We start from the raw sequence: 14985 nt of genomic DNA on the forward strand, positions 1-14985 counted from the left end.
GGAAATGGGAGCGACCTGAGCTAAATTTCTAAAGTCAGAACAAAGGGTATATATATTGCGCCAGAGAAATTTCAGTTTTTCCTTTTACTAATTTTCAAATTCAATTTTTTTAACTAATCTTCACCTAAAAATAAAAGCATGAAATGAAAAATCTAAAAGGAATAAACAAATAAAAATCAAACGCAGAACCCCCCCACCAATAACGTCAAGTGTGTGCTTTGATAAAAAGGAAAAAACACATTTTGTTCTAAAACGGTCTGTTTATTAAATGCTTTCAAGAGATTTGGTCCACTTGTGTGATCATGAATTTGCAACCAGGGAGGAGAAAAGAGAAAACAAAGTCATGAAGATAAGACAAAACATAAAACAACAAAATGTCAAAATACAGTACAAAAAGAGGCCTTGTATTTTCAACTTCTTTACAACCCTGGTTTTCTTCATCCGAGTTGTTGAAAAACAATTCTAATAACCAATAGTATTTTTCTAACCGAATGAAAAGAGATTCATTACGATTTTTGTGGCTGGTTAACGGTGTGTGTTTTTTGTGGCAAATCAAATGCCACCAACTATATAAAGGTCGCTGGGAATGGGAGGGAGGGGGGTGGGTGGCTGTCACATGAGTACTTCCTGAGTGGGAAGAGTGTTTTACAGCTGAGAACCGCGTCATTCAATTTAACTACAGATGGAATAACCAGTACTGCACAGGACATGAGCCCTTTTACTCAGATAAAGAACAAAGACCACCTTTCAACCAACTGAGATATAATAACCGAGTAGAACCATTTCTCTTATATCAATGAATTACACTTTCAAAGGTTTGGTAGCAACCGCAGAAATAAACAAAATAATCCGACTGCTTAAACACCAGCAAAACAACACACTTGATCAATTATTAGGGTTGTAGTGATGGCATAAGGGGCAGTGAGAGGGCCGCACATGTTGTTGGTTTCTTGTGCCAAAGTCTTGGAGGAACTTGGAAGGTTAAAGGCAGAGACTTGTAGAATGGATATTGGTAATGGAATTTTAAATTAGTGACATGATTTGCTCACCATTAACAACACACACAGAACACAAAGCACACATTTTCAGCTGTCCTTTTTTTGGGGGGTCTTTCCGTGTGTCGGTTATATAATCAATGCTCTTCTTTCTCCAACAATGGAAGAGGAGCCTTCTGCAAAACGTTCAGCTTTTTCAGTCAAAACTTTTCCCTTCAGCAGGTTCCACAACGCAGGACTTCAAAAAAGGATGGGGAAATTGTTTGTCCACTTAAATGATAAAGATCAGTAAAGTATATTGCGCTCTCCTAACGACCTGTCCTTTTTTAAAACTCCCTGAAAAACAAGATGGGAACACGTCACTGACAACAGCAAACTCTTCCACAGCCACAGAGAAAAAAAAACAGCTCCACCATCTCTTATCTAAATTACCTTATAGAGTGTCTAAGTATTATAATAGGTATCAGGTATCATATACTGTATATAGTAAGAAGGATTATACAATAAGGGTATGTATCATCTTATAGATGTAGTATATCAAATAAGGCGCTATATGGGAGTATATAGGCCTCTATGTATGCTTTTGTCCCTGACCAGAGACTCAAACTCAAAACAAAGAAAGATGCACAGCTCAGGCAGTGAGCAGAGAGCTCTGCTGGTAGGTTGACACTGAAGAGGGGAAACAGTTTACAGTATATATATATACACTTTCATCATTAACTATCTATTTTTGTCACCTTTAAACTCTCTTCAGGCCTACAAGCAGAGCTCAGACAGACTTAATATATAGTACGCCTAACATACTGTGTAAAAAGGAGGTCACTAACTGTAGGCTCGACAAACTCAAGAATCTTCCTACAGCAGCTATCAGGGGTCTGATGTGTTCTGCTCACTGCCTCCCAGATGGAGCTGTGCACTGCCGCATACACAGATGCATATTTACTGTAAATTATTATATTTATACATGGATACAGATAGAGAAAGTTATACATTGCAATTAACATACATATATCAATAGCATATAGAAGAGAAATAGAAATAGTCAATAGATAGCAATCATTATCGTCATCATATTCATCATAATACTAAGAGTAGTAGTAATACAATCCCTCAAAGAAGCTAATACCTGGGCTGTTCCAGACAAGGGCTTGATACCAATAGTCACTGAGAGGTCAGGTTCAAATTCAGGAGCTGCATGATTACCACCCTGCGACCTCACAACCATTTATCTGTTTAGTATTTATCCAATGTCTTAAATGTGTGGGACTGCAGACAGAGGTGGGAAGATAAAAAACAAATAAATGATTAAGTGATTTCATATTCACATCTATACCAAATAAAACACTTTGTTCAACTTATTAACTTTTCGCCTGTTATTCCGAGGCAATTTGCTTGAAAGACGCTGCCTATTTTCTCTGCATGACACATGCAGTTCATCTGTCACAAAAATTAATAGTTGCAACACTTCCTGTACCTGTTTCAAAGTAAAAGCATTCTAGCGTTTCTGTTGACTGAATACATTAATTTGTTTAAACAAGGTTTCAATTGTGGATTTTGGACTGGAAGAGGCACAGCTTCATACCTCAGAGTTCTGGAATTTAGTTGAATACATAGGCTACTTTAATTCATGGAAATACAGTAGTCATACCAGAAACCGACGCAACAGATCAGCGACAAAGCCATCACACACTGCAAATGCAACTAGTTTGGCCCAGGCGTTAGCCATAACATTCTTAGTACTGTTTGAGTGCAAGATCAGAATTTAATCTGTTTGCTAAATTGATTCAGTGAACTGAAGCCACTTAAAAAATTATATTTAAAATATAAATGTCAGCTTCTGTGTAAATTTCATCTATACGTTGCATGCTTTTGTACACATAGTATAGCTGCTGCACTTAGGAAATAAGAAAAACCTAACGGACCCTGTCATCTGGGTGAAATCAACTTCTACATCTGCTGCAGTCCCTTCAAATGAACCCCCGTCTGGAACAACCCACACAGAAGGAGAAATTACAAAATAAAAGAATCCTTAAAAAAAAAAAAAAAAAAAAAAAAAAAAAATCACTATAGTCATCTAGTTCAGCGATACATGTCATATAGCAATACCTCAATAACAAGAAGTTCTATGTAATCAATACAGGTTTTCAGGTTATATATTTATTAAGCTTAACCGCTAAGTTATCAATTATTATTAGTAGTATACCATTATTCGTAAATATGCATAATATGTGTGTATATGTATCTGAATATTGACATACTTCCATCGCGTCTCCTTCCACATTAAAGGCTAGAATACGATGACGGCAGATATTCTACCCATGGGGGTTGGTGAGTGAGTGAGTGTGTATGTGTGTGTGTGTGTGTTGTTGTCAAATGTGAATGTGTTGTTTATAGGCACAATATGCGGCGTGAATTGTCTCCCGATGTCAAGCTAGCAGGTTTCCTGCGATAAAAAAGGTTTTAGTTTTTTTTTATCTCAGGGCTACTGTTAGCTATCAGGAACAAAACATGTGGGTGCATATGAGGAATACAGGTTTCCATTGGAAGGCTGAGGGAGCATGGTGGGTGCGCTTTGAAAGGATGACCCCAGTTTGACTGAAGATGCAGCGACTTCTCAAATCTGAAACAATCCACGATAAAAAAAATATAACCTTCCTATCTTTTTCTTTTCTCAATCATTTTCTTCTTTAAATCATTGTTTATCTGAACCAGATCTTATTTTTTTCTAAATAACAAGAGCTTTTATCTTTTTCACACAACTTAAGTCTTCAGCACGGTCAGAGCTGTCACTGTGCTTTAGTCCAAGTGAGGTCATCATTTCCTGATGGGCATCTGCGGTCTGAACTTTTAATATGTCTACTGATCTATTGCTGAGAGCAGCTCAGGCAGGACGTTGTATGTTGTTGTGCAGTCACCTCTCTGCAGCCTCGTGACACCAGCTTCACATCTGTCCGATGCTTTGAGCACACAGCGGCACAAACACAAGCCTTTAGCCAAACGTACATAAGCCACAGATGTTTCATAAGATCTAGTTGGGTTAATGTGTGGGGGTGTGTGTGTGTCCAGGCTTGTTCATCACCGGACCAGTTGGCATGATTCCATAAACAGCTATCACAGGATTTATATTTTAACAATAAAGAGGGGGGAAGCTAATGTTACACAAGTTTGTTTTCGAGCATAATAAGTGTTCTTGCATACATTCCATGATTCCATGACTAACTTCCTCGTTTTTTAAAGGCCCATGCAGGCATTACATTCACTGAGTTCTGCCAATATGGCAGACAATATAACAAGGAAGTACAACTCCCCTTGGAAAAAAACAATGCTTAAAATCATTATTCTCCAAAAAAGGAAGGAGAGCGGCATTTGGTTGATACGCAGCTTAACGAGAAAGCGTCCACCAAGAACCTCTTCCAAATCACTGCCATCGACAGCACCGAGGACTTGGCATTTTTGGCACTCTGAAGTTTCGATTTAAACTTTCTGTGTAAGAGCGCTGAGCTTCAACTGAGTTTTGATTTATCAACAAGCAATATTTGAGAGCTGCGACCAGCGCGCCCCACCAAGAACTGTTTCAGTGCTGCGAGGATTCAAAACAACAAAAATAAAAGAGGTGGCCGGTGGACACGGAGTTGCTCAGTCCAAACTGTACGAGGGAACACTAGCTGATTCTTTTAGTCAGGAGAACTAGTTGTCTGGGAGATTGCATTATAATGACCCGGAGGAGAAACTAAAGTGTGTAACTGCTGCATGATACAAACAATAAGCTTAAGCCAAGTCCTGAATTTTCACTAAGGAAGCTTTCTAATTGGGTTAATCAGTGCCTGTATCTTGTGTTGAGTGAATAGTTTGTGTATATGTGTCTGTTTGTGTGTGTGGGGTCAAATGCTCTGTTGTGTGGACATTTGCTCTTGCACTGCTGGCTAGTTGCTAGCGGAGGTCAGACTGGAAAGGTGACAGACTGTTTCAGTGATCGCTGGTGTTGCAGGTCCGTGTGTGGCTGCAGCTCCAAGGCAATCAGCTGCCTCTGGTCCCCATAGCAACTCAGAGGTCATCCCCATCTGACAACCGTCGTCCTCCCTGGAACGAAGGCAACACACTGACATGAACAAACTAAAATACAAAGGTCCCCTTCCTCAAAACCTTGGATACAGTAGATTCTGAAGGCAAATCCCCGTTTGTCATCAGGATTACACAAGAACCACTGATTTTCACGAAACTTGGAAGGATAAGACAGGGTAAGGGGTTAGACAAGCTCACTCACTCGCTACAAGTTCCCTGGACAATGACCAGCACTATCAACACATCGGCTTAATCTGACATTACTGTACACAGAATTTATACACAGGAGCATGCAGGTTAAAATATGTATATTTGTATTCACATATAACGCACCTGCAGAAAAAGCCTCATTTCCCACTCACCATGCTTTCTGTGTAATCTGCCGTTATAGTGACCTGTTTGTCCTCTGGAGGCGGCGTCACTGCAGAGCTTTCTGTGCGTTTACTCTGATTGGTGAGCTGCAGCCACAGTTCATACATCTGTTGCATGTCTCTCACTGCAGAGGGGTGAGGATGAGAAAGAGACAAAAAGGAAGACGACCTCAGTGACCTTGAATATTGTGCGTTACCAGCAAGTGGAGTGGGGTAGGCACTTCACAAATAGGTGCAATAACAGGCCTATGTCGTGACTGTAAAGAACGGCAACAAGACATAGAACCAGAGAGCATGGTTGTAAAAACTACGACGAACCTGGATACAAAATAAATGAAAAGACACCTTCACAAATGTGATAGGTTTCCTCCTTTATAAATTTATATACTGGATATATAAATAAAAAACAACCTGCTGCATTAACAATAACATAAGCTGTGACAAGGATGACACATCAAAATCTAATGCATGAGAACAGATCAGAACATAATTTTCTGCAGTGTTTTGGGGCGGAACCAGGAGCTTACAGCTGTTGTTCTTCATGTATGTCCAGACGTCCCTTTCTTCCAGACTGTGAGCGAATGAGCAGTTCCCAATATAGTGGCACTTCTTCTGCTTCATCACATGCACACACATCTGGGTGAGAGACAAGCAAAGACATTGGCGGTTAAAGAGTGACAACGGCAGCATGGCAACACGGTGGCCCAGCCTGAAACACTCATTAGCACTACAGAGCAAGGAGACGGACACTGAAGAGGTTTATGAAAACACTTGTTCCCGAGGGCTAAAAAAAGAGTCCGCTGCAGTGAGAGGTGGAGGGGCGGAGGGAGTGAAGAGGGAATGTGTATGTCATCCGTAAGAAAACAAAAAGGAGGAACTCACATCATATTGCTGAGGATAGGTGCGAGAGAAAGGCAGAGGCCGAACCACAACCCACTTCTTCTTCTCAAATGATTTGACCAGCAGGACCCGACGCTCCTTCGTCCAGCTAAACAGAGACAACGTTCATCAAAATCAACAAACAAACGAAGAGACAAAAGCAGGTAGAAAATAAATAGTTTAAGGTCTTTGATTCATGCTTTTGTTTTCATTACAATCTGATTTACAAAACATGCAAACAACAAATGGCCTTGTTATGAGTAAACATTGTGTCTATACACAGACGGGTCTCACCTGTGCCGTGCTTTGGCTGTGCAGTACTTGAGGTTCTTGTCGGGCTCGTTGACCTGTCCTTCTCTCCAGCACTGGCCACACACAAATTTCATTTTCAGGTTGAGGGGTCGTCCCCGTCCTGCTGCGGCTCCCAACCCCCCCACCCCAATGCCTCCCACTGGTCCAACACCGCCACCTAGGCAGTCTCCCCCAATTCCTCCGCCCCCGCCTCCCATTCCTCCGACTCCTCCTGCAGGTACGCTGCTCGGGTGGGGGAAATGGATGGGCTGAAGGACGCAGAAATAGATATGAAACAAGTTAACATGGACAAAGCAGAAACATATTATTTAGCTTTTCCTGTTTACGGAACCTCTAAACAACAGATCATTTTGCTAAGTTAAATAACAGCATTCTGGGTGATACTCAGTCATTGTATGGACAAAGAAGACGAACATTGTGAGAGCAAAATCACAGTGAGGGCACATTTAAAAGCAGAAATGTATTAGACAGTTCAACCATCTGAAAAATGTCATTTAAATTTGAGGACAGCGCTTACACCAGAGATCACTCAACTGAAATGAAACAAGAAGTCGGTTGATGTCAAGTAAAACAAAATTCAAGAGTGCAGCTCCATTTCCTGCCTCACCTTCTGCTGCTTCTGTGCATTCTGCTCCAGCCTTTGCCAGTGTCTCTTGGACTCCTGCACCATCTCTTCGTGGGTGATACCTGAAGAAAGTATTCGAGAGTTCGTCTGTGAGACAAAACCCCCACATATAACAGGGCCAAATTGATTCAATGGCCTAACCACCCAATGAGGAGGAAGCTGATTTGAACATTCGGTCCACTTGTGAAGAGTAAAGCCTGAAACATGCTTCTGCGACTGCTTCTGCGACTGCGTCTGCGTCTTTTCACGCCGCTGTGGCGCAAGACTCGTTTTCATTCATGCTTCCCCAACCGTTGCGCGTCTTACAAAGCAATTCCGCGCCAGAACACTAGGCGGAGTAATGCTTTTTGTCGAAGGCGACCTGAGAGACGCCTTCTTTGTGGGTGTGGCAATCGTTGTTGACTGTTTATTTACCTTCTACCAGTCGTGTTCTCCATTACAAACACACGGTGAACCATGGCAGAGAGTGTATTCACGATTCCAACCGAACAACAATTGATTGAGATGGAGCTGCTGGACATTGAAGAGCAACTTCTTATAATTAGACTGTTTATTTACATCGCCACTCCGGCTCCTCATAGCCTATTTCTGGCGGACAAATCGGCCAGTCAGTGACGGGTTATACAAGTGGTCATACTTTCGGATCTCTTCTGCCAAGTGCTCTTCTATTTGATCCATATTCGTTCTTCTAAATCTTCCGTGATTTCCGCGTAATGTGGGGCATGAAACCGGAAACTAGACACCGGACGGGATGTAGAGCAGACCAATCACAGCCTTGCGGGCTGAGTGAGCTTGCAGAGCTTTGCCGTAAATTTTAGAAAAGGAGGTCGACACCCGTCAGCACGTAAGGAGGGATACATAAGCACATAAGGGACCCGGAAGGGCTCTTGCGCTTACGGGCCCGTGAAAACGCAGAAGCATGTTTCAGGCTTAAGTGGCTTTTTTAGAACAGGCGTTGTATGTCGAAGATCAATTTTTGCTAAAAAAATACTGTATATCTGCTCATTTTAGTATTAAGTGTTGCAGAGATAACATTTCTGTTTACAGCTCATTGACACCTGCGTTGGGCCTCATCACTAAAAAGATTTTGAAAGGTGATGATTTGTTTACAACATTACCTTTTCCATAGCAACATATTGACATTAAATTTCAGTAGAAAGTAACAGTGTTGCCTACTGGATTTCATTACAGTTCAAATCTAAATGTTTTCATCCCTGTTTGAATAATGTTGCTTCACCCACCAGTATCCTGCTGTAGGACCCAGCATTTGAGCTCTATGACAGAGTGCGCAAAAGAGCAGCTGTCCTCGCGCTGGCAGCCGTAACGGACCTCGTGGCGACAAACGTCAAACTGACAGAGGGGGTGCAGGGGACGCACCTTACTGTAGCGCACATTGGCTGACCTCACCACGTGCACCAGGCACCTGTAGCAGACACAAGTATTTACTGATACATGAAAACAGGGCAAGGTGTATTCATCCATCCGTGGTTCTCTTAACATAATTGTAGGACTTTGTATTTATGTAAAATCAAGATGTGAAAATGCTCACTTGTTATCGTCGAACGGGTGTCGAGCTGTGAGGTTTGAGCAGACCGATAAGTTTTCTTTGCTGCGTTTGCTAATGATGCGAGGCTTACTGTCAAAACATTCCTGGAGAAAGAGGGAAGAGATGCAGGCAGATCAAAAGACGACAAAAAAAGAAGACGTAAAAATGCCTTTACAAACTGGATTCTTACCTCACAGAGGAACATAAACATTCCCATGTGGAGCTGCAGCAGTCTGGTGACGCTGAGCGCCCGTCGCTCTGTGCTGCCCAGCGGATCGAACAGCAGCTCTCGGCTCAATGCGCCCTTCCTTTCTTGCGTCCACACGTCAATTTCCTCCTGGCAGTAGGCAAATGTACAATTCTCCCCATACTGGCACTCCTGACGCTCCTGCACCTCTGCAGGAGCCAGAGAGGAGAAGGAGTGAGAATGTAAAGTAAAATATAAACACAAGTCGGCTGCATTTGACTGTGAGCTGCTTTTCCCCAACTTGAATTAGAAATACAATATATTTAGTTGGTTAATTCATAGTGCAAACACACCTTTACAGAGTACAAATGCCCCCAGGAAGTTGTTCCGTGCAGGCCGGGGCCGGATCCTCTTCCAGGTGGGGTCATCTGTGTTTTTGAGGCGACACAACAGCACGTCTCTCTTGCAACGATGTGCTGCCTCCGGCTGATATTTGTAGTCCATCACACGGGGACCTGTGAGTGAGACAAGAAAAGAGCAGGTTAAGTTACACAGGTGTTAGAATTTCTTATATGTCCCCACTGATAAAAACGAATGCTTGGACAGCACTGTCTGTTTGTGAGCTGGTGGAGAAAATAAAACAGCAACATCAAATTTTGAGTATTTAGAAACGGAAAAAGAGTTGCAGGTTAGTAATAAGAAAAGTGATTTAGATTTGAACCAACCTATTCGGCTGTAACAGGCATGACAGGCCTGCCGAAACTCATGCGTAGCTGCTAGGGGGTTCCTGGAGAGCAGGGACAAGTTTGTTCCTGCCGGACCGTTCTGTTAAAGAAGAGGACAAAAATATCAATATAGCGCAGCAAAATTGCATGATCAGAGATGGCTATTAATCCAACACTACTATTGACTACTATTATTAAATTGCAACAGGTGAAGAATTATGAAGAACTCTGTCTGTGTGTGTGTTTGTGTCTGTGTTACTCACTGCATGAGCAACATTGTTGGTGCGAATTCCCGGGATGAAGCTGTGACACACTCGTCCCCCTGAAGACCACAGACAAAAGGACATCACACCACATTGTAATGATGCTGACCCACACGGGTCTCAGGTTAAATCGACTCCGAAGGACCAGTGGTAACTGATCAACAGCAAGCTACCATTCTGCAACAAACTTGGTGGTGGGATGGGGCATTGAACAGAGAGGAACAATGTAATTGTTCAAAATCGAAAAAGTCCTGGATCTTCCTTTTTTTGCAGAGCCAAATAAAATGGAAGATCCAGGACTTTTTTCGATTTTGTTTCCCTTCCTGCATTCTACCTTCATTGCATTTTTTTGCATTTTCATTTTATTAAATGCCATCTGATTTGCATCCAAGTCAGAGGTATAGGCAGACAATGGGCTTGACTCGCACTGCCCATCTAGAGAGTCGGGTCTCGTCCATTTTCTCCACAAAGCTCAAGGGATTCACAGAAAAAAAGATACTGAAATGATCTTTCAACACATTTTGAATGTCTGTCAAATATGTAACAATTGAGACTTCCTGTGACAGTTTCAAAGTAAAAGCATGTTGATTTCATGAGCAAAGGGGTCACATACTTTTTCTACACAGTAGATGTTTGAATGAACCATTAAAAGCCATACAAAAATGTGTGTGTGTAATAAGTAAAAAGACTATGTGATTGTTCAAATTAATATCTTTGATGATTATCTGACTATATTTGGCAACAACTTTAGCCTGCACCCCTCTCACCACTGTGTGAGACATTACACATCAATGATACAAAGACTTATCACTTAGCTCACCAGGGAGAGTGTATTCAGACAATGAGTCCAGCCCGCCAGTGACGACTCCTGCTTTTCCTTCTCCATCTGGGGAGAAGCCTCCCAGTGCGTCCTGCGGCTGGGTAGAGCCTTGGTCCCGCTGGGCCAGCGGCGGGTAAGACTCCATTGGGGGCATGTCACTGATGGAGGAGCTGAAGAAGGCTGGGGGAAGCTGTGGAGATGGGGCCGGAAGGTTGGGAGAGTATGGAGGCCGAAGAGCAACCGCCGTGTTGGGAAGGTTGGTGGGGATAGCACCCTGGACAGGATTCTGGAGCAGGATATTCCATTTAGTTAAAATAATTAAGTAACCTTACTTGCAGAGATAATAACTGAGAATAAGACAATGATCTCCCAGAAAGAATGTACAGCAGGTTTATTTCTTCATTCTTTCTCTGTGTCCTTTACTCACCTCACTGACTTTCTTGGGGTTGCATTCCAACAGACTGTCTAGTTCATCTTTGATGATGCTGTTGCACTCGTCCATATGCTCGGACACCGGGACAGAATACGGCATGGGAGCCAGGGCCTGGCTGCTGGGGCTCTCTGACAAATCAGTGCACGGGCTCACTACGGGGCTCCCCGGTTCATCACTGACTGGGATGGGCGTGGCCAAAGGAGCAGGGATGCACTGTGCACTCGACATGTCCGCTGGAAAGGAGTAAACAGCAATGACAAAAGAGGGGATGAACGTGGGTACAGATCAGAGTGTGTGTGGGTTCAGACATGTTCAAGGTTTGTCTGTTTGTCGTACCTTGTCCAATGTCACCCAGCGATTCCAGCCCGTTGGAGGACATCTAAAGAAGAAGAGAGTATTTAACTCCATTAGCCTCTTGTTGTTTCACCATATCACAAGCTCTGCATTGTGACAACAGCACCCACCTCTCCAGTGGGTGGGGATGACTCCCCATGATTCTCCCCATCCCTGGCTGTGGACTCTATCTGAGGGCTGACATAAGCTTTACGGCCCTTTAGGCCTAGTTTATTGGCCAGATCCTGGGCCAGTTCAGTTACCTGTCGGTCCTGGGAGATAAATTACATAAAGAAGAGGATTGTTTTTACATAATATAATAAGAAACACAACGTAGTCAATGGAGGCATCAAATAAAACCCCCTCATCATGACATTTAAATTCTCTACTAATTAACAAGCTTTAGTTAGCCCCACTTACTAATTTCGCGGAGAAATCATAAAAATGTAGAAAAAATATTTTTAGACTAGATGTTATAAAAATATGTGGTTAAAAATTAATTTGCATCAACATTTTCAGTGTCAGTTACTTACGTGTGGTGCTGTGAGGAGACACTTGGTTCCACACTCATAGGCCTCTCTGAGTCGTCCCAGCTCCCTCAGACAGAGAGCTTTCCGGTACAAAGCCCTGCGACTGCCTTCGGACATGTATAGTGCACTGTCGCAGTCCTGGTCAGCTCTCTCATACTCCCTCTGACACAGAAATGGGAAACATTGAGGTTGATTCAACACAGAACAACAAGCACATTGTAAAGACCTCCACTGATTATTTGTGACTATTTTTAAAGATCCCCTACGATTTACATGAGTGGCCACATCTTTAACGGAATGTGCTTTGTGTCTGTGAGAAGCAGATATCTTTAAATCAACCATAAACTGTCTGGTGTTCTTTTCTTTTGCATACTCTGATTGCTGTATTTATCCTATTTTTTTTTTTTTTTAAACTAAAAAAACAACATCAAAGCTGAAAATGGGTATGAACAAGAGAATACAAAGATGGTTTCGGTTGGTTAGGAAGAACCCAGTTTACCACATAACAGAGAAGCTCAGTGTACTTTTTTTCTTAATACCTTTGGCAATGTAGAATTAAAAATATGCAGCTAAATTAACTGTTACTGCAACAGATCAAAGTTGGGCCATTTAAGTAACATAAGGCAGGCAGATTCACCCCAATTCTAGTCATTATATGTATTGTATGGGAACCACAGTTTAAATTGGTTTGACAGCAACCTACGTATGAAAAGTCTCGAACATCCATTCCCTTCAGTTTTGTAACTAATCTACATAAACATCTTGTCATGTAACTGGAGATGTCACATCCCCTTTATACCTCTTCCCCCTCACCGTTTGATAGTAGGCAGCAGCCCTGTTGACGTAGAGGCCCTCCAGCAGCTCTTGAGGGATCACAAGGGCCTCTGCCTGGGCGTAGCGGGCGACACTTATCCCTTCCCCATACTGCTGGGTCGCCTGGCGACAGTCCCCATCTCGATAGCAAGAATTGCCCTCGTCCAGCAAGTTACACACCAACTGGGTCAGGAATGGCTGACGGGAGCGCGCAAATGAGAGATTTAATAGTGTAGGGCAGGTGTGGGGAGGGTTGAAAGGGGTAGGGAAAGGATGACATTAAAAAATAATGGGACGGTAACATGAGATAGTCAGGAGGACACAGAAAGATGTAAACAAGGATGTGAACAAGTGAAGCAGGAAGGAAGGAGATTGAGACCAAATAAGGTCAAAATCCGGATCGGCAAATAACATAACAAAATGAGGAAGTAGATGATAAAGACTAGCGATCACATTGTAGGTGCAGAAAAGAAAGTGTCCATATGCAAACCTCATAACTCTCAGGCTCTGGAAAGGGCAATGATGACCTGTTGAGAGAATTATATGGAGGTTTTCAGTGTTGTCCATTCAATCATGTTATCACTAGCTAATTGTGGAGGGGCCATGACATGTCAATAGCAGAGGTGCACTTACTGGATAAAGCTCATTGCTTTCTGGATCTCCTCTCTTCGTTTCAGTCGTTCAGAATCCATATCCTGAGGGTGAGGATGATGACAGGGGTTAGCATGCAACAGCTACTCATTGCACAACAGTATTAGCAGCTTTGACAGCTTCGTTCAAAGTCTCCACACACGAGCGTGTATCGTAATTGAAAAGTTCAAGTTCTGCAGCGATTACAAACACCGCTAGCTACGCCCAGTCGTCCCAGACAAGCCCCGGCCTGCCACCGGAACACCACGAGCAATCACCGGACTTGCGTAAACAAACAGTGGGGATATCTCACGTTGAGGCAGGGCAGCTGATTAGCATTAGCCACTGTAATATTTTGACCACCGGAATATTCCAATGTAATTGACGCATAAGCTGCAGCTTATTTATGGACGGGAGTGTTACCTTTAAACTTGAAGCTTTAGCCATTACACGTTCACTTGGTGAGGAAATATTAGCTTACGATAGCTTGATATGGAAACTAACAGGTCTTCAACTAGCAATTAAACGTGACGCTATTAGCGACACGCGTGAAGTAGACAGTTTGCATATGCTCGGCTCGTATTGTCGTCAGTAGAGAGGATGTTATGCTACCTGACTTGACCGGTGGTCTGAATCAGTCAAATAACGGTGCTAGCTCACCTGGGCTACATGCTACAGTGCTACTCACTTTATCGTAGCTTTGCAGGAGGAATGAGGAAAGCGGAGAGCATTCAAAATGCATGATTTGTATCGTAACATGCGTTGTGCGTGTAGTTGACACTGTGCTGAACACCGCTGTCTTGAATGTAAAAACCTAGGGCTAGGCAGCTACCTGTGAAGTTAGCTAACTTAATTTACAAGGAGTCCAAGCTAAGGGCTAACAGCACGGCGACTCACCGAGTTAAGTTACTGCGCTTTAGAGATGAGAGACAGCTTCACAGGGCGTCGCGGAGAAGAAGCAGCCGAGAATCAGACAATATCCGGGCGCATATTTTTGAAGTGGGTGTCCCTGTCATTGGTGTGTGGACGGAGCACGAGCTTCCCTGTGACTGCTGCTGGTTATTGAGCGGCTAACGTTAGCTGGGAGCTAGCCGCTAGCTGTTATGACCGCAACAAGTTTCCGGGGAGGTGTGGACGCTGGAGGGCAGCAAACCCTCTGAGTCACCGCTCAGGATGGGTCACTGCTTATTAGGGCCAGAGCACCGACCGTTACCTTTCGTTGTATTATTCAGAGAAATTAATGACATTATTGACGGATTGGAACTACTCGAAAAGTCTCAACATTTCAGGCCTGGTGAAAATGTACGTATTCTGGAGTAAGTAGAAATGGCCGTTGCAAAATGGCTCAACAGCGCTCCCTAGATCGTAGCAATTCGGTCTGGTTTAACCGATCTTCACGCAATTTGGTGTATATGTGTATCAGGACCGAACGAAACATTAAACTTCAAAGTAAAAAGCTTG

General features: G+C 43.0%; 1 protein-coding gene across 1 annotated transcript; it reads right to left on the bottom strand.

Moving 5' to 3' along the window:
* Positions 1 to 240: 240 nt before the first annotated feature.
* Positions 241 to 14665, bottom strand: zc3h7bb (zinc finger CCCH-type containing 7Bb). The gene is made up of 21 exons (XM_053413185.1): positions 14422 to 14665; positions 13528 to 13589; positions 13385 to 13421; positions 12895 to 13092; positions 12085 to 12243; positions 11683 to 11823; positions 11555 to 11597; positions 11213 to 11451; positions 10786 to 11071; positions 9966 to 10024; positions 9703 to 9802; positions 9331 to 9492; positions 8981 to 9186; positions 8794 to 8894; positions 8486 to 8667; positions 7227 to 7306; positions 6602 to 6867; positions 6311 to 6416; positions 5956 to 6064; positions 5420 to 5553; positions 241 to 5075 (listed from the first exon to the last, which is right to left on the bottom strand). Exons 2-21 carry the CDS (start codon positions 13584 to 13586, stop codon positions 5040 to 5042), a joined length of 2703 nt encoding a protein of 900 aa, XP_053269160.1. The 5' UTR covers positions 13587 to 13589; positions 14422 to 14665; the 3' UTR covers positions 241 to 5039.
* Between the last annotated feature and the right edge of the window lie 320 nt (positions 14666 to 14985).

The sequence above is a fragment of the Pleuronectes platessa genome, chromosome 21 (assembly GCF_947347685.1).
Source record: "Pleuronectes platessa chromosome 21, fPlePla1.1, whole genome shotgun sequence".
In the NCBI taxonomy this organism is placed as follows: domain Eukaryota; kingdom Metazoa; phylum Chordata; class Actinopteri; order Pleuronectiformes; family Pleuronectidae; genus Pleuronectes; species Pleuronectes platessa.

What these genes read in the sequence shown, in the direction of transcription:
- zc3h7bb (XM_053413185.1), bottom strand. Translation starts at nt 13,586, where the DNA reads ATGGATTCTGAACGACTGAAACGAAGAGAGGAGATCCAGAAAGCAATG. An exon ending in CCAACAATGTTGCTCATGCA is followed by an intron (nt 9,803 to 9,965) that starts GTGAGTAACACA and finishes CTTCTTTAACAG; the next exon opens with AACGGTCCGGCAGGAACAAA. An exon ending in TGCCTGTTACAGCCGAATAG is followed by an intron (nt 9,493 to 9,702) that starts GTTGGTTCAAAT and finishes TCTCACTCACAG; the next exon opens with GTCCCCGTGTGATGGACTAC.